This window comes from Vicugna pacos, chromosome 5 (genome assembly GCF_048564905.1).
Source record: "Vicugna pacos chromosome 5, VicPac4, whole genome shotgun sequence".
NCBI lineage: Eukaryota > Metazoa > Chordata > Mammalia > Artiodactyla > Camelidae > Vicugna > Vicugna pacos.
The window spans coordinates 44,570,294-44,597,443 of record NC_132991.1 but is presented as its reverse complement, the minus strand read 5'-3'; the positions used below and the strand labels follow the sequence as shown (position 1 = coordinate 44,597,443).

The 27,150-nt window shown below is 34.4% G+C and overlaps 2 protein-coding genes across 5 annotated transcripts in view; one reads left to right on the top strand and one right to left on the bottom strand.

Annotated features, from left to right (window-relative positions):
• Positions 1 to 21,243, bottom strand: part of HAT1 (histone acetyltransferase 1) — a 48,573-nt gene extending 27,330 nt beyond the window's left edge. The window contains exons 1-4 of one of the 2 annotated variants that reach the window (XM_006213946.4): positions 21,155 to 21,243; positions 18,898 to 19,002; positions 8,138 to 8,213; positions 4,717 to 4,837 (exon numbers count right to left, since the gene is read on the bottom strand). In XM_006213946.4, the coding sequence (XP_006214008.1) occupies positions 4,717 to 4,837; positions 8,138 to 8,213; positions 18,898 to 19,002; positions 21,155 to 21,161 (309 nt within the window). In that variant the 5' untranslated portion in view covers positions 21,162 to 21,243. Of the gene's footprint in view, positions 1 to 4,716; positions 4,838 to 8,137; positions 8,214 to 18,897; positions 19,003 to 20,982; positions 21,096 to 21,154 lie in introns of those variants that run through there. The other variant, XM_072961155.1, reaches the window with a different exon arrangement.
• A 130-nt stretch (positions 21,244 to 21,373) lies between these two features.
• SLC25A12 (solute carrier family 25 member 12) overlaps positions 21,374 to 27,150 on the top strand; it is a 98,123-nt gene continuing 92,346 nt past the window's right edge. For 2 of the 3 annotated variants that reach the window (XM_072961158.1, XM_072961156.1), the window contains exons 1-2: positions 21,374 to 21,605; positions 25,622 to 25,723. The gene's annotated coding sequence lies outside the window, so the exon portion shown is untranslated. Of the gene's footprint in view, positions 21,606 to 22,112; positions 22,258 to 25,621; positions 25,724 to 27,150 lie in introns of all 3 variants that reach the window. The other variant, XM_072961157.1, reaches the window with a different exon arrangement.

Here is a 27,150-nt window from a genome sequence, read left to right as displayed (position 1 = left end):
CTCTTTCTGGCTTCTTTCACTCAAAATGATGATCTCCACGTCCATCCATGTTGCTACAAATGGCATGATTTTATTCTTTTTTATTGCTGAGTAGTATTCCATTTTAGAAATATACCACAACTTCCTTATTCAGTCATCTGTTGATGGACATTTAGGTTGCTTCCATGTCTTGGCTATTGTATATAGTGCTGCTATGAACACTGGGGTGTGCGTATCTTTTTCAATTAGAGTTTTCTCCAGATATATGCCCATGAGTGGGATTGCTGAATCATAGGGTAAGTCTATTTTTAGGCTTTTGAGGAGTCTCCATACTGTTTTCCATAATGGCTACATCAAACTACATGCCCACTGGCAGTGTAGGAGGTTCCCTTTTCTGCACACCCTCTCCAGCATTTATCATTTGTGGACTTTTGAATGACGTCCATTCTGACTGGTGTGAAGTGATGACCTCACTGTAGTTTTGATTTGCATGTCTCTGATAATTAGCAACACTGAGCACTTTTTAATGTGCCTATTGACCATTTGTATGTCTTCATTGGAGAATTGCTTGTTTAGGTCTTCTGCCCATTTTTGGAATGGGTTGTTTTTTTCTTATTAGGTTATATGAGCTGTTTATATATTCTGGAAATTAAGCCCTTATCATTCTCATCTTTTGCAAATATTTTCTCCCATTCTGTGGGTTGTCTTTTTGTTTTATGGTTTCCTTTGCTGTGCAAAAGCTTGTAAAATTAATTAGGTCTCATTTGTTTATTTTTGCTTTTATTTCTATTGCCTGGGTAGACTGCCCTAGAGAACATTGCTAAGATTTAGGTCAGAGAATATTTTGCCTGTATTTTCTTCTAAGATGTTTACAGTGTCTTGTCTTATATTTAAGTCTTTAAGCCATTTTGAGTTTATTTTTGTGTATGGTATGAGGGAGTGTTCTAACTTCACTGATTTACTTGCTGCTATCCAGTTTTCCCAACACCATTTGCTGAAGAGACTGTCTTTTCTCCACTGTATATTCTTGCCTCCCTTGTTGAAGATTAGTTGATTATAAGGCTTACTGGTATTTTTACCCATTAGGGAATTGTTTGCAAGAGGGAAGGTCCTCACACCAGTAGTATATTGAGAGCTGACAGAATAAAAGTATGGGAGCAGGAAAAAATAATAAAATATACATTGTAAAAACAGAAATAAAAACTAGTAAGCACAAAAGCCTGGGCCAATTTAGAACAGGTCATAAACAGCCTAACACCTTTTAAGAGAACACTACTAGACTCAGATATAGGAAACTATGGTTACCAAAGGGGAAAAGGAGTGGGGATAAATTAGGAGTTTGGGTTTAACAGATATACATTATTATGTATAAAATAGATAAACAACAAGGACTTACTGTACAGTATAAGAAACTATATTCAGTTTCTTGTAATAAGCTATAATAGAAAAGAATCTGAAAATATATGTATATATATGTATGTATACGTATAACTGCATCACTTTGCTGTACACCTGAAACTAACACTGTAAATCAACAACACTTCAATAAATAAAATTAAAAAAAAGAGGACATTACTATGTATTATGCACACTATCACGAAGTGATTCTCCCCCATGTACAACATGGATTATTTACTAGTTGTGTGACTTTGGGCAAGTCCTTTGCAATAAAACAAAACCTAATGATAATAGTAGTAGTAGTAGTAGTAGTAGTAGTAAATAATAATAAAAAAAGAGGGGGGTGGAGGAGGGTACAGCTCAGTGGTAGAGCACGTGCTTAGCATGCAAAAGGTCCTGGGTTCAATTCCCAGTACCTCCAATAAGAATAAATAAATAAATTAACCTAATTACCACCCCCAAAACAAAAACCTAAATAAATAAATGTCACTGTTCAAGAAATAAAAATAAATAAATAAAAGGGGGAGGCAAGTCAACCAATCTAAGTAATAAGAGAAAATTTCAACAAAAAAGGGTGGGGCATGAGGTTGGCAAAAGATTTTTAAGTCAGAAATTTAAAGTCAGTAAAAGCCTTGAAAAAGTTGGCTTCACTGTTAATGCTTTAGAAACTACTGTTTCTTCAAAAGAAAGCTATGATATCCAGTAATACATAAGATCTTTATTTCTCACATTTAATGCTCTGCCAAGTTGTCTGAAGCACAGCATTATCAAAAATATGACAGATTTGATTTGATAAACTTGCTGGATTTATAAGCCCAAAGGACAAGAAATTTTACAAGAATGCAATTTTCAATTTTATATATGTGATTCAGTGACGAAAATGGCCTTTTATTCTTGAAACATCAAGTCTGTGACATAATCCTTGCTGAAAAGTTTCAGTGTGTTTTAATAGGAATGCCCAGGAACAGAACAAGTCTAAATACAGAATTTTTTTAAGGTCTATCAAAGATTCATGGCCATCCCAAACATGCAGAATACACTCACCCTATCCCAAAATCCCCAAAAGTTTCAATCATTCCAGCATCAACTCAAGTCCAAAATCTCATCATCTCAAGTTATCTAAACCACGTATAGGTGAGACTCTGGGTATGATACATCATGGGGCAAAATCTCTTTCCACCTGTGAAACTAGAAAACAAGTTATCACTTCTAAAATACAATGGTGGGCCAGGCACAGGATAAAAGTTATATATTTTTGCCATTTCAAAAGAGAGAAATGAGGGGCAGGGTATCGCTCAAGTGGTAGAGAACATGTTTAGCATGCACAGGTCCTGGGTTCAATCCCCAGTACCTCCATTAAAATAAATAATTAAATAAACCTAATTACCTCCCTGCCGAAAACAAACAAACAAACGGGAGAAAATGGTAGGAAGAAGTGAGTCACCAATACTAAACAATTTCAAAATTTGACAAGTCAAATTCTATTAGACCTGGGAATAGTGTGGTCAGTGACTCCACCGTCTGAGCCCAAAGCTCCACCCTCAAAGTCATTCTTCGTTTTTCTTGAAGGGTAGCACATGTTTGCAGCTGAACAGTGTTATTAGCCAGTTTCCTGCCAATAGAGTTTTGGCAGTCCATCAGCCTTCCTTCATTCTATCAGTTCAAACTGGCAGTATTTCTGCTGATATAACATCTTCAAAAACCTTGGGGGTCACCTGTGTATGCCGTAAGGGTTCATGACAATAGACAAGATGGTCCTCCACAGATGTTCCCTGGTCTCTAGTCAAGCCCTGTTCCTGGCTTTGCTGAGATTACTGAGGAGATCAGTGAGTCACATGCCTATCTCTTCAGCAAAAACAAGATTATTTAGCCACACTGTTGGCTTTCTCCCAACAGCACACTTTCCTGACAATATATCTTCTAATTTTAGTGTGTTCTGAATAGGATGGGAATCTCTCAAATCACCAACTCCCAAATTTTTTTTTGCTTAACAGTTCTTCCCTCAATTTATCTCTTTTCTCTCACATTTTACTATAGGCAGCAAGAAAGGCCATCGTTGTCAATTCTTTGGAAAACTCCTTAGCTAAATATCAAAATTCATTACTTGTAAGTTGTTCTTTCCACATGAATGCAGGACACAATTCAGTGAGGCTTCCTGGCACTGTAAATCAAAGATCTTTGCTCCAGTTGCCAAAAACATGTTCTTGATTTCCTTCTGAACCCCCGCAGAGATACCTTTTACTGCTACTGTTGTTGCTGCTACTATTAGTACTAGAAGGCATTCCTATTTCTACCGGCATTCTGTTTATGACAATGTATGTAATCTCTAAGATAATATAGATTTCTCTCCCATGCTCCTAACTTTGTTCTGAGCTCTCACCAGCAGTGCCTTTAATATCCATATTTCTACCAACAGTCTGTTCAAGGCAATCTAAGCTGATTTCCTATCATGTGCCTCAAAATTCTTCCAGTTTCTACCTATTGCACATTTCTAAAGTCATTTCTATAGTTTCAAGTTATTTATTACAGTAGTACCTCACTTCCTGGTACGAAATCTGTATTAGTTTCCTGTGGATGGTGTAATAAATTACTACAAATTTGGAGGCTTAAACAACAGAAGCTTACTCTCTCACAGTCTAGACACAAAACCTAAAATCAGTATCAATGAGCTGAAATCAGGGTGTTAACAGGTCACATTCCCTCAGAAGCTCTAAAGGACAATCTGTTCCTTGCCTCTTCCAATTTCTGATGGCATTCTTTGGCTGTGGCCACATCACTCAGTCTCTGTAGTCATAGGGTCTTTTGGGGGGCAACAGTTCAGCCTGCCACAGATATATACTCTTCATACTCTTTGCCTTCACCCACTTTTGGTTCATTCGATTTGACTAATTTTATAATGTAATCAGCTTAATTATCCATGTTCATAAAGGAATATTAGAATATTTGTGGGACTAGAAACACAGCAACAGAAATTTAAATAGGTAAATTCTACATGAAGTAAAAGTAGAAAATGTAGCTATTTCCCTTAATGTTTGGGAAAATAAGTACTTTTCATGTCCACAGTAAAAACAAAAGCTGGTAAATAAAATACAACTCTGACCATAAAAGTGAAGGTTTTTATGGAGAAGGTCCACTCAGGAACAGATCATGCTAAAGTTCATGATCACAGGGTTAACTGGACTGACAGGAAGACAATCATCTCCACAACTAAATGTTAAATATGTGGTTTTAAAGCTACTGTATAACAAATTCTCTTCTCCTTCTCAAACCTTTATATTTTATAATCTGGTTTATACTCAATTGGAAAAGAGTTAAAAATAGATTTATGTCTATTCTTACCTCTACGCAGTCAAAGTTCTCATCAACTTTAGATGCATATTCAACACGGAACATTGTTGACAGGCTACCAGCAATGTAATATAAAAGGATCTTCAGACCTTTGTAACCAAAAGCAGTTTCACTAAAAGGGAAAAAACAGCAGTAATCTAAGACCTGAAAATGAATCTTTGCAAAGTCATTACAAAGTATTAACCCTACATGTAAGCAAGCTTAACCTCATGGGTAGTTTCAAAACTTTAAACTATAGTTATCAAAAACAAACAAGAAATATATTTGTAATGAAACTGTGCCTCAGCTTCCCTCATTTATAAAGTAAGAGAATAACAGCCCCTACATCAGGGATGCTGTTTGGGTTAAATGAACAAGTTAATACATGTAAACTGCTTATACTATTGACTGGCACATTGTACAAGTACTCAATAAATGTTGGCCACTACTCTACTGCTCCTGTTGCTGCTGCTACTATTACTACCACTAGGAGGCATTTCAAATCAGACAAGTACTGTTAAATTGATTCCTGGCTTAGTCCTGTCCTTCCAACTTGCCATGTGCATCCATCACCAACATCCAGAGCTGAAAGTGGTGACAGCACCTGTCTGATTACACCCCAGTTATGAACTCAGAAAGCATATTTGAAGCTGCTGTTTTTCCAGCTTGCTCCCTGCTATCCATCTACACCTTACCATTCCCCCTTTCAGCTTAAAAAGAGTCTTCTAAAAAGTGAATTCCAAACTATCCAGAATAGGTAAATCTGTAAAGACAGAAAGTAGATTAGTGACTACTTAGGACTAGGGAGGGTAAGGGAAAGAGGGAGTGACTTCTAATTGGTTATGATAATTTTGGTGGGAGTGATGATAATGTTCTAAAATTGGTTGTGGTGATGATTGTACAATTTGCAATATACTAAAAACCACAGAATTGTACACTTTAAAAAGCTGAACTGTGTGGTAAATTTTATCTCAACTGAGTTTTTTTTAAAGAAGAGTGTTTGAAAGAAGTAGTGTCACTTATAGTAGTGTCATTTCCATACCTGTCTAGGCTAGCAACACAAAATATGAGCAGTGTCCATTCCAGGACTCTGAAAAAGTTACATGTAGTAGAAAGAAGCAGCAATGATATCAGGATCAAGATCAGTATCATGTTTGGATCCTAAGATACAGGGTTATCATGATTATGTGACTATCATCTGTCTACCTTAGAGGAGGGGTATGCAAGCACACCACTTTTAATGACATGCAAAACAGAGAAGTGAATGTGCAAAATGCCATTAAGAAGCAGTATCTGTGAAACTAGATCCAACCAAGGTATTACCATAGGAAGAGATTTTAAATAGCAGTAAGAGGAAGAGAATAAAACAGTTCCTTAAAGATAGAGACCAAAGAGAAAACATTCTCATTTTTATGACGTAATAAAACTTGTTAAAATACGAATGATTCAAATTTTAGTTTGAATCAATGTATAATCAATAATAGTTATTATTTAAAAGCACATAAAATGCCGAATCTGAAATAATGAGAAATTCTCAAGAAATCTGTTCCATGAAGAGACATTTGTCAATTAAAAAACACATTAAATAAATGTCAAAAATGTTGAAATAATGCATAAGGAAAACAGCCATGAAGGGGAATATTTTAAATGTCAACTGTCTAACACCCTTCCCTACTTAAAAAAAAAAACAGAGTTCCTTGAGAAAATGGCTGACTCCAGAACTAGTAAAGAAAGTACAAGGTGAATGTGGAACATCTTATTATATTAGAAAGTAATGTGTCCTCAAAATGATGACTATATATCAAAAGGACTCAAAAGCCAGTTTGAAAGAGTAGCCACTTGTTGAATCTGGGATAATTTGAGCATCAAAATTAATAACAGTAATAAATTATAACCCATTAAGTAAAAAAAAGGATCCTTGAATCTATTCTGATACAAACAAAAAAAAATACATAAAGGGAAGAAGAGAAGTTTTTCTTTATAGTAGAATGCCAACTAATAACTGCTGAAGGTGTGACAGAGCTAGAAAATTGCCATTTTACAATCAAAGTAAAATACTGATTCAGGAGAGAATAAACAAATTTAAAACTATTGGGTGACAGTTTGACAGGGAGCACGATATTTTCAGTCTCAAAGTAACTCCCCTCAGATTACACATAAATAACAAAGAGAAAACCCATTAACCTTGTAGGGAGAAACCTGGCAGATACCTCTAAACTTAGTGAGCCAAGTTAACTTAACCAACAATGGGACAAACTGTCATCACACACTTGATAATATGATATACTGAGAAGGAAGGACACATACAACTTCAATTATGGTTCTACAAAAATACGCATGATCTGAACTTAATCATGAAGAAAGAAACAAATTAATACAAAATGAACGTTTACAAAACTAGCCTATTCTCTACAAAAATGTCAATACCATGGAAAACAAAGTCTGGGGAACTCTTTCAAACTAGAGATGACAACTAAATACAGTATGTGATTCTAGACTGGATCCAGGATGGGGGAAAACTGTTACAGAAGAATTACTTGGAATCAATTGGCAAAGTTTGACATATGGATTGTATATTAGAAAACAGTACTGTATCAATGTTAAATTTCCTGAGTTTTGATAATTCTACTATAGTTATTGTCCTTGTTTTTAGGAAATACATACTAAAGAATTTAGGAGTAAAAGATCAAGCTATATCTGCAACCTACTCTTAAATGGTTCAACAACAATATGTATATAAGAAACAATGATTATCAATATATGTATATAAGAAAAATGATTAAAGCAAATATAACTAAATGTTAACAATTGATGAATGTAGATAAAGGATATACAGAATACTATTTTTGCAAATTACTGCAAATTTTAAATTTTCTCCCAAATGAAAAGTAAAAAGAAAAAAGGTAACTGACTATTCTAATAATGTAAAGAAGGTTAGAAATTAAAGAACTGTGCTAAATATCCCAGGATATCTTTAAAGCTGTTTTCCGAAAATAAATTTCCCTTAATTGCTTACTTACTTGTCACAGGATAAAACCCACGCTTCCCAGCTTTAGGGGAGTGTATTCTAGAAGCAGTATAGCAAAACGGTAGGAAAAAAGTAGTAATGAACATGGGCTCTGCAGTCAGAACGACTGACCGTGAACTTCAGCCATTCATACGTCCTTAGGGAACTATCCAGTTCCACCAATGTTAATGTTACAAATGGTAATACTATTCCTAAAAGCATGAGAATTAGATGAGATCATGTATCCACAGCACTAAATGCTGGGTATTATATAGTAAATTGGTGTCTCAATGTCAAAAATGCGATTCTAATATATATTTTTAAATAAATTATATGAAAAATAACAGTAAAGAAAATAAATTCTGATTTATAAATTAAAAAAATTATTTTGGTTATACTAATTTGACAAACATCTAAGTTACTTACTCATCCCCAAAGAGCTGATGGGTATATTCAGGAAAGAAAGTTCTAATGTCATTCTCAAGATCTTCAGGAAAACGAACTGTTTAAAGGAATAAAAAATATGGAGATATTAAAGATATTAAAGGTGATAGGTATTTCTGCTTCAAGAATTTCACTTACTTAACCTTTTCCTTACTTAAAATGTCACCTTTCCCTTATATTATTTATACTGGATTCTCATGAGACAAATGAGCACTGAAAATTAGAATATCACTTTGAGCGTTTTAATGTTGAAATCCTACTGATTCTAAGAATTAGAAAACTAGGTACGATAGAGGCATCTGATTTAGTTTTTATTTTTTGTTATGCTTATACATAATGCAAAGAGTAAATGAAAACAAAACCAAAAAAGATACTTTGAGAAAAGAAAGCTACAGCACATCAAGGAAACAAAAAGTGCTATAGAAACATTCTGAGAACAAGAATAATCTGAGTTTGATGAGACTCATATCATTACATCACTCTTTATGACTGCAAGATAACGTTTATGTTGTTCTCAATGTTTTGGTTTTGTTTTCTGGGCTTTTTTTGTTATTAAAAGTAACACTGCAATGACATCCTTATACACACCTTGCTATACTTTTACAAGTATATATAGAGTAAATTTCTAGCAGCAAAATGCTGAAAAAAGTACTGAAATATATTTGCAAATATTTGCTTAAGTGCCCTCTAAAATATTTTAACAGTTTGTATACGCATCATCTGCTACTTAAACTCCTTTGTTTCCCACATCCCTGAGAATATTCTGTACGCTCAACTTTAATTTCTACCAATCTAAGATGGAAATGGGCATTCTGTTAATTTTATTTGCATTTATTGTAAGTACTGATATTATTGGCCTCCTCTCCAAAATAATTTATCTTATAAAGAAAAATTTTACCAAAAAAAAATTCTTAAGCAATTGAAGAATGAAAAGATAATTGTAGATGGAAAATTCTAACACTGCCCTCATAGAGCACATCATTCACAGGGTGCCAAAGCATCATCTAGTAGATTATCGATTTTTAGAAGGAGAGATAATCTTTTCACTGTAGAGATCAAGCAGTCACTATCTTTCCAAGTGATCTAACTTATGAACACTCATTGTGGGACAGACCAAAATTATGTGCCTCTTGATTCCATGCCAATACAACCCATACAGCATAGCCTATGAAGTTTTCTTACCAAAAAAGTTTTATCCTAGCTCTAATCCAGCTTTGTATCTTCCAATTTACATGAAATATAGAGGGTAGGGGAAAAGTTAAATTCTACCAAAAGGAAATAAGACTAATCCAGAATGCAGAATTGTTTAATAATTCTACACAATGACTTTACTCTTCCAAATAAGTCAGCAGCATAGGGGGGAAAGTTCCATGGGTGAGAGGGACTGTTCTGGATTAAAAGACATTAAAGAAGCAACCAAACACAATGCATGACCCTTGACTGGATTCTGGTTTAAATCATTTTCATTAAAGCCACTGAAGACTTTCCAGGACAACCAGGGAAACCAGAAAATTACATGACACCAAAGAACTACCATTAATTTTCTCAGGTATCATAATGGCATTATTGTTATATATGTGAATATTCATATATGAGTGTTATGAACTGTCATGATGTTCAGAAACCTAGTTTCAAATAATGCAGCAAAAATATACACACATTAAGTCATATATGGAAAAATGTTGTGTTAAATCTAGGTGTAGGATATACAGGTGAGTATTACCTTAGTCTCTCGGTTTTTCTGTGTTTGCAAATTTTTATAATGAAAACTGGAAGGAAAAAAAGCCCTGGGCAAACCCAGCAAAATGCTAAGATCTGAAAAAGCTGAGTGATGGAATCATATATATTCATTAGTTTCCTCTGTATTTTTTACATCTCTGTAATATTTCATAATAAAAAATAACATGTTCAACATGTCTAGACTTATTAACCTAAGAGTTCCTAACTACTACATCTCTAATATTTAATGTTTGGAAGTCTCCAGAAATTATTAAAAATTAATTTCAAACTACTGCTTGTAATATATATATAGCACTTTGGTAATGATGGGTAAAGAGACATGGATACAGAAAAGACAAGCAGTGAGTAAGAAAAGTATGATAAGCTTAGTTATGATGACTACTTCTATAATTTAGATTGGCTTTCCTCCAATATCCACCCCTATTATCCAAATTAGAGAGGTTTTATTATTTTAGCATGGAATTTAGTCCATAGAAGATAGAATCTAAAAGAAAAAGAAAGGTGATGAGTCTTTTGTTAAAATGAAGTAAAACTTAAATAGCTTAAAGCAAATATATAAATATTTATTATTTGATTTTATAAGATTTGATTAGATTTTATATATAAGAATCCAAGAGAAACTCTTAAATGCCAATATATTTTATAAAGGACTCTTTTTAATATCCAGTAAGTGATGTTTTTATATTAGTCATTATAGTACATGAAAACTTGTTCACCATACAACCTTCAACCACACTGGGCAGACTTCTAAAAGGTTGCCTAAAAGCTCCTGGGATTACTAGCTGAGAGGACGCCAAGGGCTAAACTTGATAATGATTAGAATGGAATTTATCTCCTCAAAAGAGTTTTAAGGTAAAAAGTCCTGGGCCTAGACAAAAGGAACCAACAATTGGCGCTAAGGGCATGAAGAATGGAAGTTAGCCTTTAAATAAATAGGGGACAAATGTGAGTTTTCTATTCTTATTTTAAAAACTCTCAACATTTTATACAAACACAATAATTACAATGAAAGAAACGAAAAAAGGTCTTTAAATTTGCCTATTCTGATTATGTACTAGAATACTACAATATGAGGCCTTTTATGTCTGGCTTCTACCACTTAATATGTTCTCAAGGTTCAACCATGATGTAGCACATACTAGTAGTTCATTCCCTTTTTGTGGCAGAATAATATTCTACGGTATGAAATGCTGTATTTTGTTTATACATTCATCAGTTAATGACATTTAGGGCTACATGAATAATGCTGTTACGAACATTGGTGTACAAGTGTTTGTGTGAACAATGTTGTATGCCAACACTGGTTACATACACTTAAGGAGCAGTCATGCACAAAATAATAATATGTTATTAATAATATTATTAGTTGTCACTTGAACATTTACTGTGTGCCAGGAAATTTGCTAAGGATTTTACAAACATTATTGTAGTAAATCCTTACAAGAGCTATAAAGGTAGGTAACATTACTACATCCATCTTATAGATGAATAATGCAAAAGAGACTAATTTTTTCAAGGTTACAAAGTTGGTAAGTAGTGGATTTAAGGCTAACTCAATCTGACATATATACATGTGTACATAAGAACACATAAAAAGTGCAGTTATGTTAGTAAAGCATGAGAACAAGCAAGCAAACCAAATATCAAGCAATAGGAGATGGAGTAAATAAATTATACAAACATGAAGTGGTTTATATAATCATTAAACATATTATTGAGAAATACTTGGTGACATAAAAAAATGTTCACAATGTATATAGTTAGGTGAACAGAACATGACACTGTGACCTCAATTTTATAAAAGAGAAATAATATAAACGGAGATATAATTTTTAAAATTAGAAAGAGATAACCCAAATTATAAAACAGAAGTAGTTATTCTGGGTGACAGAATTATGGGCAATTTTAATTTCTTATATACTTCTGAACTTTTCAAAACTTCTCCAAAATATGTATTATTTTAATAGAGATATATATAATAAAAAACTATAATAATTTAAAATAAGCACTAAAATTTTTCTTTCCAGGAAAACCTATGTCACTTACAATCGTGGAGAAAAATGAAAGATCAGAGCCTGGAATACTAAATGGCTCCTTCTCGCCAACATAGGACCTGCAATGAATCTCTTCTTTGAATATATGTCCTATTGTTTCCACTCCTGTATATATAGTTTCTATACTTCCTAGTTCTCAGAATCATTTCTGTAATTTCTGGAGGGACAAAGAAGCATAAAAGATATTCTACTTATGTTCTTTTAGCCAAAAACAAAATTAAGAAATCACAAAGGCATGTTAATCAAGTTTCAAAGTTTAATAAATACTTTAGCATTAAACATATCTACAACCCACTGACAGGTGCTCATGATGCAGATATAAATGGGTTCCAGCTCTCAAGCAGCTTCAGAGATGCTGTCCATAGTCTCAAACATAGGCTAAAGATTTATTCATAATCCTGTGTTCTTTAACTAACTGAAATCTTTAGTGTTTTGACTAACACATATTTTCTGGAGCATGCTAAATTCCAGAGAATGTGGCAGAAACAACAGATGAGCCTGGAACATAGTACACCTATATAAGTATTTGCTGAATGGTGAGTGAACTTAAAGATCATCCCAGCAGAACTAACAACATACTGTATTTTAAAAATAGGTTATATGGCTTTTTAGTAGAATTTAAAAGAAAATACTGGAGAGTGAGGGGTAAGGGAAAACCAAACACACACTATATAGGAAAAAAGGAATGAGACAGTGCAAGGAAGTAACAGAAAAAGACGACAAAAGCAACAAAGAATAAATGTAAAGGAGATAAACTGACTAGGTAAAAAAATTACATAAATAAAATCCAATACGCTCTATAAAAGACACACCTAAAATGAATGACAAGTTAAAAGTAAATGGAAGGACAAAAAAAGTATATGTAAATTACAAAAAACTGAAAATGCTATCTAAATTGTATAAAGGCAAAAAAAGCATTAAATGGCATAAAAGGATGAACTTTTCATGATTTAGGTGAATTCCTTCAAGCCTTTAAGTAACAGGCAAATTTAATGCTTTAAAAATTGTTGAGGGTGGGAGTAGTAAACTGGGAAGGCCATGAGAAATAGTTACAAAAGCTGACCTTCATCTCCCCTAAAAAGAGAGCACAAAGGAGAAAAATACAGACCAATCTCACCTATAAACAATGATGTAAAATATTTAGATAGTAAAAAATAGCTGTCAATGAAACAAAATATATTGAGGTATTCATTTTAGAAACACAAGGATGGTTCAGTATCTAAAGATCAAAAAATAAATTTATTTAAATATTATGTATTATATTGTTTATAATATAATAAAAATGGTCTTCATGGAAACAAAAATGGCTCAATAATCTCTAATATGCATTTTTGAACAAAAACTCTCTGCAAACTGAAAAATAGCCTCCAATGTGATAAGCCAGGATCATGTTTAGTGCAGAAATAGAAGACTCTCATTAATTTAAGGAAGAAGAATGACCACTATCATTTTTTCACACTGTTCTGAAATGCAATTTGAAAAGAGAACAAAATAAAAGGCATACATACAGAAAAAAAAGTGAATTTACTAAAATGTTCAGCTGATATGACTGCATGGCTGAGAAAAACAAAGAAAATCAGCTGTAACCACTCTCCAGAACAGCAGAAGAATCCAGTAAGATTATCTGTTTTTAAAATATATTAAAAAACCAAAAAGACAAATGACTCAAACAATAGGCAAAGGATTTGAACAGATAATTCTACAAAGCAGATATACAAATGACCAATAAGCACATGAAAAGATGCTCAGGAAATGCAAATCAAAACAGCAATAAGATGTCATTTCACACCTACTAGAATAGCTATATATATATATATATATATATATATAAAAACAAGTGCTGACAAGGATGTGGTGAAACTGGAACTCTCATACATTGCTGGTGGGAATGTAAAATGGTGCAGCTGCTGTGGAAAATAATTTGGCAGTTCCTCAAAAAGCTAAACATACAACTACCATATGATTCAGCAAATTCTGCTCCTAGCTATATACTCAAAAGAACTGAAAACAAGGACTCTAACAAACAACTATATGTTCACAGTAGCCAAAAGGTGGGAACAACCCAAGTGTCCATCAACAGATGAATGAATAAATAAAATGTGGGGGGTGTGTGTGTGTATAACGGAATATTATTCAGCCATTAATAGGAATGAAGTTCTGATACATGGTACAACATGAAACATTTGCTAGGTAAATAAGGTGAAAACATTATTCTAAGTGAAATAAGCCAGGCGCAAAAGGAAAAATATTGTATGATCCCACTTAAACAAAATATCTAAAGTAGGTAAATTCACAGAGATTAAATAGTAGGTTAGAGGCTACCAGTAGATAGAGGGAAAGGTGAGTGGGGTTACCACTTAACAGGTATAAAGTTTCTGTTTGGGGTGACAAAAAAGTTTTGGAAGGAGTGGTGATGGCTGCACAACACTGTGGAAGTTATTAATGTCACCTAATTGTATATTTAAAAATAATTAAAATGACATATAGAAAAAAAGATTCACTCTTTCTACAGTAACTTACCACCAGAGTATCGGACCCCTGTAGAAAAAGTGTGCCTGTGAATCCCTCATACACAAAGTGAAAATAGCTTGCCATGGGAGGAAGAATCTTGGGATAAACCTTAGTGGAATTACTGGTATGCAGTCAAGAGTTAAAGTTATGCCATGCATCTAGCACAATACCTGTCACATGGTAGGTTTCAATAAACATTCGCCCAGAGAAAGTTAGGGGGAGGTGAGGGAAAGAAGGTTGGTGTGAGGGAAACATATTATTGCTGCTGACTGTAAGGGATTAGACTCACAAAATAACCCAGTCAATTTTAGTTCTGTTATACATGTGTAGAACTTATGGAATCTAGATTTTGATGGGAGGAAAATATATATTAAAAATTATTTTCCGTAGTTTCCCCACATACTATTAGTAAAGACAGAAAATATAATGGAAGGAAATCCTACTTATATTGGCAGTAAAATAGATGAAATACCTTGGAATAAACTTAATAAAAGAAATGTTTATCATCTATACATAAAATTTAAAACTTTACAGCTAGACATAAAAGAGGCCCAAATAAATAGAAAGATATTCTTGCCATTAGGAAGGAAGACTCAACAATGTAAGGATGTTGATTCTCCCCATATTAAACTTAAATTTTAATAGGATCTCAATTTTTTAAAAAATCAACAAAAAAATCTTTCTGGAACTTGATAAAATGTTCATCTAGAAGAATAACCATTAGAGAAAACTTGGAAAACTCTTAAGGAGTAATGACTGGGACCCATATATTAATCACAACATTTATCCTAACAGTATACTAATGCTCAGGGACCAAAAAAAAGTCTCAAAGTAAACTCAAGAATATATATATGATACTTCAGTATGATAAAAAAGAAATTTTAAATAATCATTGAAAAAACAATTTAACAAACTGCCAGGCAGATAACTGGCTAAACCATCTAGAAAAGTATAAAGCTGGATTCCCACCCCATGCCTTATCCAGATAAAGATCCAAAGGTTTCAATTAAAAAAGAAAAAATTCAAAAAATTAAGAGAAACAATGGATAATTTTTTATAATCTTAGAGCAGAGAGGGCCTTTTTTACAAGACACAATGAAACCTCATTTAAAAAAAAGAAATTTCCCTAGATAAAAAGTTTTACTTTCTACACAACAAACTCATCAAAGTCAAAACAGGGAAAAAAGTATTTGCAACATATGACAATAAAAGGTCTGAATGTTTTAGAAGATAAAGGATTTACTTCTCTTAGAATTACAAAAAATGGTCAAAAACACAGCAGAAAAAAAAACCCTCAAAATAACAAGTGTTGGCAAGGATTTGGAGAAATTGGAACTTCTGTGCACTGTTGGTGGGAAAGTTGGAGCAGCAACCACTATGGAAAACAATAGGGAGGTTCCTCAAATAATTAAAAATATAATTGCAAGATGATCCAGCAATCCCACTTCTGAGTATATATCCAAAAGAATTTGAAGCAGGATCTCAAAGATATTTGCACACCCATATTCACAGTAGCATTATTCGCAATAGCCAAGAGGTGAAAGCAACCCAAATGTCCATCAACAAATGAATGGATAAACAAAATATGGTATATACATATAATGGAATATTATTCAGACTTAAAAGGAAGGAAATTCTGTCATGTGCTACAATGTGGATGAACCCTGAGGATATTCTGCTAAATGAAGTCAGTCAAAAAAGACAAATACTGTATGCTTCCACTTAACATGAAATATCTAAAGAAGTCAAATACTAGAAACAGTAAAAAGGTGGTAGCAAGGGGCTAGAAGGAGGGGAAAACGGAGTTCTTTACTAGGCAGTTTCAATTTTGCAAGATAATAAAGTTCTGGAGATCAGCTGTACAACAATGTACTCAGCACTACTGAACTTTACACTTGAAAATGGTAAAGATAGTAAATTTTAAGTTTTATGTATTCATTTATGTTTAAGTTTATGTATTTGTTACTTCAATTGAAAAGTCTGTTGTGGGGAGAACACAGTTGATTCATAGAAAACATAAAAATGACCAAAGGGGAAAAAGAAAAACTACTGAATTTCACTAATAAACAAAATGCAAATTAAAAAGAATAAACTCTTTTCACCTACCACAGGGGCAGGGTGTTTTGTCTGTTTTTAACGATAATATGCAACACTGACTAGGGTATGGGTAGAAAGGCAACCTCAAAAATTTTCGGTGTAAGCACAGGTACTTTTTGGGAAGACAATTTAGCAACAGCTACTAAATACATTTGTATCCCTTTGATCTTTGATCTAGCACAGCTGTTCTTAAACAAAGACACATCATCCTCAGGGTATGTGGCAGTGTCAGAAGACACTTTTGACTGTCACAACTGGAAGGGAATGTTACTGGTATCTAGTGATCAGAAACCAAGGATGCTGCTAAACATCCAACAAAGCAGAGAATAAGGAAGAATTATCTGACCCAAGCCAGAATTGCCTTACCCAAAATGTCAACAGTCCTAAAGCTGAGAAACTCTGACCTAGCACTTGAAATTCTAGTCACACATTCTACAGATCACTCACACAAGTGGGTACACATATATGCAACACTATTTCCTGGAGAATTACTTATAATAGCAAAAAGGAGAAGCAAATCTCCCACAGAGAATACTTATGTAAGTTATGATACAGTCATCCTGTATTACATAATTTAAAAGATATGAGGTAGATCTACATGTAGTTACAAGGAATGATATTCAAAATATTGTTAAGCTAAACAACAAAACAGCCCTACAACAGGATCTGAGTTTTAGAAAAATACATTAATGCATGTAAAAGGAAAACAACCTAGATCAGTATTACCTTTTCAGCGAGGTGTCATGGCACCGTTACCTTCTTTGCCACCTTTTTTGCATTTCTGTTATGCTTCTAGTGTTTTAAATAATAATAGCAGCTAACATTTATTGTAAATTTCTAAGTCAAGTTGTTTAACTACTTTACTTGTATTTAACTTCATATTTATCTTTACAACCACTATAAAGTACTAATTTTTAAAGATGAGAAAATAAAGGAATGGAAATTAATGGAACCAGATTCATGAACATATGATTATTTTTTAAACAGCTTTATTGAGGTATAATTTACATTCCATAAACTAAATTGTTTTAAGTGTATAATTTAGTGATTTTCAGTTAATTTAGAATTGTGCAACCACTCCCATAATCTAACTTTAAAACAGTGCCATCATCCCCAAAAGAAATCTCATGCCTATTTGCAGTCATTCTCTGTTCTGACCCTCAGACCTAGGCAATCACTAATCTGTCTTTATGGATTTGCCTTTTCTGAACATTTTATACAAATGGATCATACAGCATGGGGGTTTTTTGGTCTGGTTTCTTTCACTTTATTTATTTATTTTTTGGAGGGGGAGGTAATTTGGTTTATTTATTTAATTTTAGAAGAGGTACTAGGGATTGAACCCAAGACCTGTGCATGCTAGGCAATGTATTCTATCACTTGAGCTATATCCTCTTCCCCTGGTTTCTTTCCCTTTAGAATGTTTCTGAGGTTCATCCAATTGCAGCACGTATTGGACCTTTGTTCCTTTTTATTGTTAAATAGCATTCCATTATATAGATACATCATACTTTCAGTTGATTGATATCTCGGCTATTTCTTTTGGCTATTGTGAATAAAACTGCTGTGAATACTCATGTACAAGTTTTTGTGTGGACATAATTTTCATTTCTCTTGGGTAGATACCCAGGAGTTGAATTGTTGAATCATACAGTAAATACATGTTCAACTTTTTATGAACCTGCCAAACTGTTTTCCAAAGTCGTTGCATCATTTTACATTTCCATCAGGAATATATGAGTGTTTTTCCACATCCTCACCAACACTTACTACCTACTATTTTTTAAGGAAAACAGTGAAGGTTAAGTATTTTTGAGAGGCTGAGACCACTTATACCTGTCACTTTTTGTCACACTTTACCTTCTTTCTTTTTTTTTTTTATTTTATTTTTTACTGAACTGTAGTTGATTCATAGTGTTACTTTCAGGTGTACAGTAAAGTGATTCAGTTAAACATATACATACACATCTATATATTTTTTCAGATTCTTTTCCATTAGGTTATTATAAGTAATTGAACATAGTTCCCTGTGCTATACAGCCCTTGTTTATGTTTTATATACAGTAATATGTATCTGTTAATCCCATCACACTGTACTTTCTATATGTAAACTCTGCCACCTCTCAAACATCTACCCACTCCATGACATAAATCAAGACTTAACAAATTATGAATGTGTTCAGTAAGTGTAGAAACTAAACACTAAACTGCAATAAATAAACTATGCAAATGACTGCAATAAACTGCTCTTACATAAATTCTACTTCAAATTTTAAAAGAAAGGTTATATATATATGCACACAGTACATACATAATAGCATTTAGAAAAGGCATACATACCTAATTTTAGTTCAATTGCTGTGTTGGTATTACATTTGTACTCTGCCAGTTTCTTCTCAACCGCACTCTTGTATTCAACCAAAAATTTCTCCATAGCACCAAATCCTAAGAAAAAAGTTTGTAATAGTCTAGTTGGAAGTGGTTTAAATAGTGAAACCTACAAATAGAGTTCTTATTAGAAGTGGAATAAAGGCTTAAAACACACTAATAGATCTTAGATCTCCATATACTCCTGAATAAATGTACTGAGTATGATTGTCTCATTATAAGACAGAAAAAACACCACTTTTGAGATAAGAGGCTTATGAAGTAGGCCTGTTTTACATAAAAGAGTAAACATGAAAATTAATATGAGAGGCTACTGACATTTCTGAATATTTAATAATATAAATTGCCTGCTAAGATTTATATCTAAGTAGCCTTTTTAAAAGAAATAGAAAAAGGATGCCACTGCTCCACTAAGAATCAAGGTAAGAATGTCCTTTGATAATTACAAGATAGCATTTTATTTCTAATAGTGGAAAATTCTACCCAGAGGACTTTTAGATCAGTTATTAAAAAACCAATAACTAATAATGCATAGATAGATTACCTCAGGAAGGCTACACAAGAAATGGGTAACCACTGTTATGTCTAAAATAAGAGAGAAGTAATGGGGACAAGGTTAGGAAAGAAAATTTTCACTGTGTTAACAAAAAAATTTTTTAACCATGTGTATAAAGACATGGTCTATTGGAATAACCAAATGGTTTTACTACAACGTGGCTACTCATCAATGTATATAACAAATAATTAACAATGGAAGAAATCATCATCAAGAGAAACTTTCACTCAAAGATGACAATAAATCTCCTGGGTAAATGATCACGAAAATCAGGAAAAATTCAGGAAAAAAAGATCAAGAGCAGAAATGAAAAACAAGGCACACTGATATGCCATAAACTTCAGTTAAGTGGTTAAAACACAAGTATACAGAAAATGGGGGAACAACTGCAGCAGTTTAGATTAATGGTTTGGGGTCACAATTGCTGGATTCAAATCCAGGTATCACGTTTACCTTCTAGATCTATGAACTAGAGCACATTACTGGGCTTCTGTGACCCTAATCTATAACAATGAGATAATAGAACCCACCTCAAGGCATTTATGTATAATCTAAGCACCAAACCATACCTTTGCTTAATCCCCACAATTCTGTAAGACACATAGATTCCATATCACCCCATTTCATATTCAAAACCTCAAGCTTAGAAAGAGGTTTGGTTGTTTAAAGGGCACCAATGGTGGGGCTGAGATTCGAATTTATGTGTAACTGTCACAACCCTGTGCACTACACGTCCCCCCCTCTTTTATAGTACCAGTGTACCCCCCAAATCCTACAGTCTTTATCTGATAGAACAGCCAGGTATAGCCTATCTATCCAACAGATCCATAAAAGTGTAGAGACTACTATGAAGGCACTGGGAAAAGATAAAAGAAAAAGAAACTGTCCATCACTTCAAAAGATACCTGATTGGGAATAAAAAGCATATACTCAAACAAAACCAGCCTTAATACATGTACTAAATAATGGCAATTATAGTTATTAAATCCTGCAAAATGAAGAAACTCAATAAAGAGCAAAATAAAATAAACACAAGAGTATAATAGACACACCCTAAATGAGAAGTTTAGATGAAGGAAGAATGCGAGAACTACCTCTTTCTCACAGGGAATCTAAATAGTTCCTAGTAATACTAAAGTATGGAGAGATTGAGAAGAGAGTATAACCAAGTCAATCAAAATTCAAACGAGAGCCCTACTGCAGCAATGCGCTAGTTCAGAAGTTGACTTGTGGAAGGTGGAAGGAGACCTGGAAGAGGAGGGTCCGAGCATTAAGATCAGCTGGCGGGAACAGAACCAGACCGGCAGCTGAGGCAGCAGTGGGCAAAGGGAACAGAGAAGAGAAACAGGCCTTCAGGCACCTGGCACCTCACAAGCCTTTAAAATCGCGACGCTTTCTCCCGGTCTCTTCGGCCCTCCGCAGGGGCCGAATACTTCGCAGAAGGCGCAGAACCCCGAGCAGTTGGGGGCGGGGGTACGAACCTCCGCGGATAAGGGGCTAGGCTGAGAGTTCCGCGCTTCCAGGCTGAAGCAGGCCTTCTAGGACCCAAGCTAGAGCCCGAAAGTTCAAAACGGGCACTGTCACCCTCGTCTCGTCGTTCTTTCCCAAACCTGCACACCCCCTCCCCCTGGTAAACTTTTCCCGGGAACTTACCCGCCATTTCCGAGCTGCGAGCACCCGCGGCCGAGAGGGGACGAATCAACCCGCGCGCTCCCTGGCCGGAAGTGAGCGCACTTTTTGACGCATTTCCCCCGCCCACCCCTGGCAGGTCGCTGGCCAATGAGAGGAGGAGGCTCGAGGCGCGGGGTGGCGGAAGCGCCTCGGGAGGAGGGGCTAACGCCGCGCGGAATGCTCCGACCGGCGCCTAGCCACAGTGGTACCGTCAGCCCCTTCGCAGGCCCTAATTAGCGGCGGAGGCCTCAAAGGGGTGTTCACCGTAGAGACGCTCGCTGAGCGGAGGAGACTTTCTTCGGAGTTGATTAGAATAATATACACACCTTGTGGCTGTTTTCTGTTCCCCTCTAGCGATGTTTTGGAGACTGGTAGAAAAAGTTTCTCCTTGGCCTGGACAGTAGATCCAAACACCTGAGCCCTAGTTTTACAGGTAAAATGTAGGGATTAATTTGCAGCTGTGGGAGAAATTTTCCCTTATTTTATTTGTTTCAATTTTTTTTTTTGCCGTAAATACTGTTTAACATTCTTTTTCTCTCACTTTTTTTTTTAACAGTATGTATACAGTGTGATATTTAAGTACTCTGCCTTCATTCTTTAAGGTCGTTAGGGAACTGTATGCACCGAAATTGCTATATAGTAATATCTCAAGTGACCTAATCTGGTCCTACATGCCTCAAGTCCTAGTAGCCCATACCACATCGAAGGGTGCTACCTGAGTTGGGCCATAGGGCTTGTTAGTATTTAGTAACTGCTGAAACTGTTTGTCCCAGAGAATAAGCCACTGTTTAGGCATCCACAAATACTCCCACACTGTTGTCTATGCAGTAGAATGCCTTGTCTCAACAAATGTTGGTTAATAGGTGTTACAATGATTATACTAGAGCTAAAATGGACCCTAGGGATGATAGTCTAGAACTAATACACTCCCTCACTTTAGAGATAAGAAAACTAAAGCCCAGAAAAGAGAAATTGCCCAAATTCACGCTCAGGATACAACCTATGCAAGAGCCCAGTTCTCCAGATGCTCAGCTCAATATTCGACTACATGGAGATGGCCCTCCTGAAGATAAAAATCAGAAAAGGTATTCAGAATGCTCAGATCCTTTTTCTTTAAGCCTGAGTGAAACACAGGAAATTACAATCTTAATGTTAAGAGGAAAGCTGAAATCATTATCACTAATGACATTATGGATTAAAAAAGGAAAACAATCTTTTTTAATACAGTCGTTTTTCCAAAATGGCAAGACATCATTTCTTTCCAAAATCACCTTACTTGAAGATTACTCAATAGCTGACCAGCAATTATAATCCTTAAAATAAGAAATCTACAGGAATTTGTCTTAACTGCAGCAAATCTGAAACATTTTATGACACTATGTGACTTTATGGTTAGTTGTAGGGAAAATATATGATGAAACATATATGATAATATGAATAAGAAATAAGGTGAGTATGAGTAAGAAATGTGATGAAACCTATATATCGTGTCTAGTATTTAGTATGATCTGCTTGCAGAATTGAGGTTACAGTTTTAAATTATCCTCATCTTACAACTGTTCACACCTATTAAAAATGTCACAGAATACATGCTTAGCTGTTTACCTAAGTGATAAAAGAATAACTTAAAAATTTTTATTTTGGGGGGAGTTATTTGGGTTTATTTATTTTTTAAATGGAGGTATTGGGGATTGAACACAGGCCCTCGCACATGCTAAACACACACTCTCTTACTGAGCTATAGCTCCCCCCCAAAAGAATGCCTTCTTTCAGAAAGATAATAGTAAAATTACCAAAAGGGAAAAAAATCATTTCCTTTTTAGGGTTTTCTCCTCTTTTTTAGTTTATATTTTACCTTATTCTAAGGGAGATTTAGAAAGTGAATGCTACCACCATAGAATAAAATTTCTACAAAGGAATATGCTGTCCTGGTGTTTATGGAAGAGGCAGCATAGTGGTGGGGAAAGTTCAGTGCCCTACTTCTCTTTTACTACTTTGTGTGACCTTGTTTCATCTATTAAGTGGAGATAGTAATACCTTCCCAGTCATTACACTAAGTTGTGAAAATCAAATGGAACAAACAGAAACAGCCTCACAGACATAGAGAACAAACTTACGGTTACCAGAGGGTAAAGGGATAAATTGGAAAGTTGGAAATTGCACCTCTTGGGGAGTGATGGAAATGTTAGCTGCCTTGATTGTAGTGGTGGTTTCATCGGTGTATACATCTATCAAAATTCATCAAATTGTACACCTGAAATATGTGTAGTTTACTGTACAGGAACCATACCACAATAAAGGTGTTAAAAAAAACTCAAAAAAAAAATCAAATGGAACAATATTTAGGAAGGTTTGAAAACTAAAATTCTATGTGAATATGACATGGTATTAGTATAATAAAATTCATTGTAGAATAGGACATCTGGAAAAGGCATTTCTCTCCATAAAAAAGGGCCATATTACACTATTAGGAATGAACTAGCAACCATGTTTGGTACAGTTTCAGTTGTATATGAACTAGTCAATTTTGCCATCTTGTCTTGAAACCTCCAGAAGGGAGTGTTTTAAAAACACGTGGTGTTAAAAAGATGGTTATCAGAAAGTGGTAGTAGGAAATCTGACATCTGAAAGAAAAATGTAGATACTTAATGTGTCTTTATTTCAAAATATATGCCACTCTACAGACAAATAACAATAGCTAGTTAACTCATTTGTTTAACTCATAGTGCAAATGGTGGGGGACTAGGGTGTGAGTTTCAGTTCCTAGAACAATTATCCAGAATCCCCTACCTAGCTATGGGATAAAAGAAAGAAAATAAAAATACACCAGCTCATATAGAAAACTATTGCTAGAGTAATAACTTAAAGATGCATGTTATCAACAGTTTGCACGTTCCATTTTTTAACTGTCATACACTACCCTTGGATGTATAAACTAGTACCTTTTGAGATGCAAATTTAACACAGTTTCAATTTGTATATTTTTTGAGGTAGCAGTTTCACTTAAAAGCCATTTGTCCTACAAGGCTATTTGCACAAGAACACAAAGATATGTGATTCTTGTTAAGGGAGCATTAATTTTACTGGCAAATTAGAAATAGACTAAAGATTCATCAAGAGAGGCTGGCTCGTATGTACTGACTTGGGGAAATATTTTCTGTATAATAGGTTAAAAATAAGTTATGCAACATTATTATTTGTATAAAAAAGTATATTTTGATATAAATAGAAAACATCTGGAAGCATGACTAATGAGTTTAACTGTGGCTACTTCTAGGATGGAAATTTGGAGATGGGGCTTAATCAGGGATTTAAAAAAATTACTGTTTGCTTCTTTTAGTGAGGATGTATTGGTGTCTTTCATAATTAGAAACTTAATCGGTCTTGTTGGAGGTTTTTAGACATGGCTGTTAACTCTTTGCACTTTTCTTTCCATTCTACAAATTATGATACACAGAATCAAAGGGAGCAACTTAATTGGAACAAGGGACAGTTAGTCGAAAATTAATATTTCTAGTGTTGTATTCTCTCATTATTTACAAGCAAAGCCTGGCCAAATGTTGAAAGAGCACTATAATTGCTTATACTTGTTTACAAAATGACCATCCAGGGACGCGTGCTTTACTTTTTTAAACTAATATATGTAAAAATGGCATTAATTATGTATGTCTGCTTAGAGTAAGTAATACAATAATGGCTATGATATTTCACATATCATAGTTAAAAATGCTACTTCAAATATTAATTCTTTTTTCAGTTTTAGCCAACAGAAAAATTACCATTATTCTTCTTTAAAAAGTTTTTTTACTGCTGTTTTGTGTTGTTCCTTAATGTGGAAGAGCTTTAGGGTAGGAAGTAGGTGAATAAAACTTTATCAAATCTTCTTTGATATTAAATAAGTAAGACTAGAAAGTGGTGAAAAGTGTGACTAGAAATATTCATTTTAAACTGGTATATTGTTTGTCATTCTATTTTTATTGTAGTAAAAAATACATAACATATAACTGACCATCTTAATCATTTTTAAGCATACTGTTCAGTAGCATTAAGTATAGTCACATTGTTGTGAAGTTTGTCACTTTAATGGACTGTTTTTCAGCTACCTTTGTAACCTGTTTACCCATATCACTATGCAAAGCAAGACTTTTAACTTCCTATGATCTGGACACACAAAGTGAAGAACTTTTATGCCAGCTATATAATGCTGTTAGTTAAGGGTTTGGTTCATAAACCTGTTCCTTAAATTATAAAATTTTTAAAAATTTAGCTTTATAGTAGTATTTCTTCTAAGTTTTCTTACAAATCAGAATTTTGAAGGAGTGTATATAGTTGTCAACAAGCTAAAACAATCAATCACTGTACAAATTAATAAAATTAAACGAAGTCTTTCTGAAAATTTTGCTAGAGGAAATCCAGACTTTAAGTTTGTCATTAATCTCATCAACACAGGGCTTTCAGGGAATCCCTTTGCCAGTCTTTTGAATGAGCTAAGAGGAAGAAAGGGTCATGCCAACTGGCACCATGTAATGCAAAGAGAACCTGCTTCATCAGGTAAGAAGAGTATGTCTGTAGGGATAGGATGCATTTAAAGATTAAAAGACTTACTTTTCCATATCTTTGTAAAATTAAATTTTGCTCTACATGAGGCAGTTTATGTTACTATAGTTATGGTGTTATTTTTAATACAGTTTAAGAGCAACTAAAGCACTTTGAATAATATAGAATCAGGAATTTTAGTGCAAAGTGATTTTAGAAATCAGGTCATTTAGTCATTGTTATACTTTTTAATTTGCTAAACATATACATAAAAACTTGTTTATATTTCCTTATAAATATGTATCTAATGTATTTTACTACTGTTAATTCCTGTATTAAATATCACTATTATTAACTTTTTATTTTTTAGACAAAAAAAGAATATAAGTACTCATTTTTAGTATTTTCTACCCCAGTCGATCACCTGTGCAACACTGAAGATCCTTGACTTAATTCCACACTCTTGCTTGATGTTTTTTAACAAATAACTCATGAAGCTGATACTGTGGCTTAAGTCTCTCAATTTGGTCCTATGTTTTCCCACTTTTTTCTTCCCTTTCTTGCTCTAAAAAGAGCTAATATCCCTCATGAAATACTTTATTTTGGAAAGTTGCTGTGTCTGGCAGGTGGTTGAGATCTATTAAATGTTTGTTAAATGCTTTGGCAGTAACACCATCAAGAATGCAATTTCCCCCCAAAACAAAGCTTCCACTTTTGTTCAAGTGCTTTTTGGTTCTTGGGATTGAAAACTGCTATTTCCTTGCTTTAAAACATCTTTGAGCATGTGATTATAATCAAAACAATTAAAAACTACCTTATTTTAACCCATTACTACAACATATGTGTAACTCAGGCATTTTTCTCCTATTAAATTGTTCTGGGATGGCATCAGGGAGTAAGTAGGTTGAATCATCAACACAATCACCGGGAGATGACCTTTTTTTGCCAGAGTAAATTTATTCCTGGTACAGTGGCTCCAAAGGCAAGATTGTGTGGGACATGCGTATTCTTGTAGACAAGCCCAGATCATCATAGCCCTGGCTTTCCCCAGAGAATTTTAATTCAGATTAAGGTCTAGCTCTAAGAAAGCCTAGTTATTCCTCATCAGGAGCTTTCCCTCCTCCTCTATACCCCTTTCTCTGTCTTTCAGACAGTTAAGCACCCAAACGTTCAGACGCTAAATGTAAGCTGCCGTTTCCCCAAACCTGGGCCCTTTTTGAAATATGCTTAGCAAGTCCAAGAAGGTTTTGGGTAAGTGGTACAGTAGATATACCATCCCTTCCTCCTTTTCTCCCTCTGCTTCCCACAACAGGAATGAGCCCATGCTGTTACCTGCAACGGCCCCACAGTTCACCCTAAGTGAGGATTTTACACTCTTCTCACTTCTCTCTGGTTGGCTTCACTGAGACCTGCTGTCTCTGGGGCCTGCTGTGTGCAGTCAC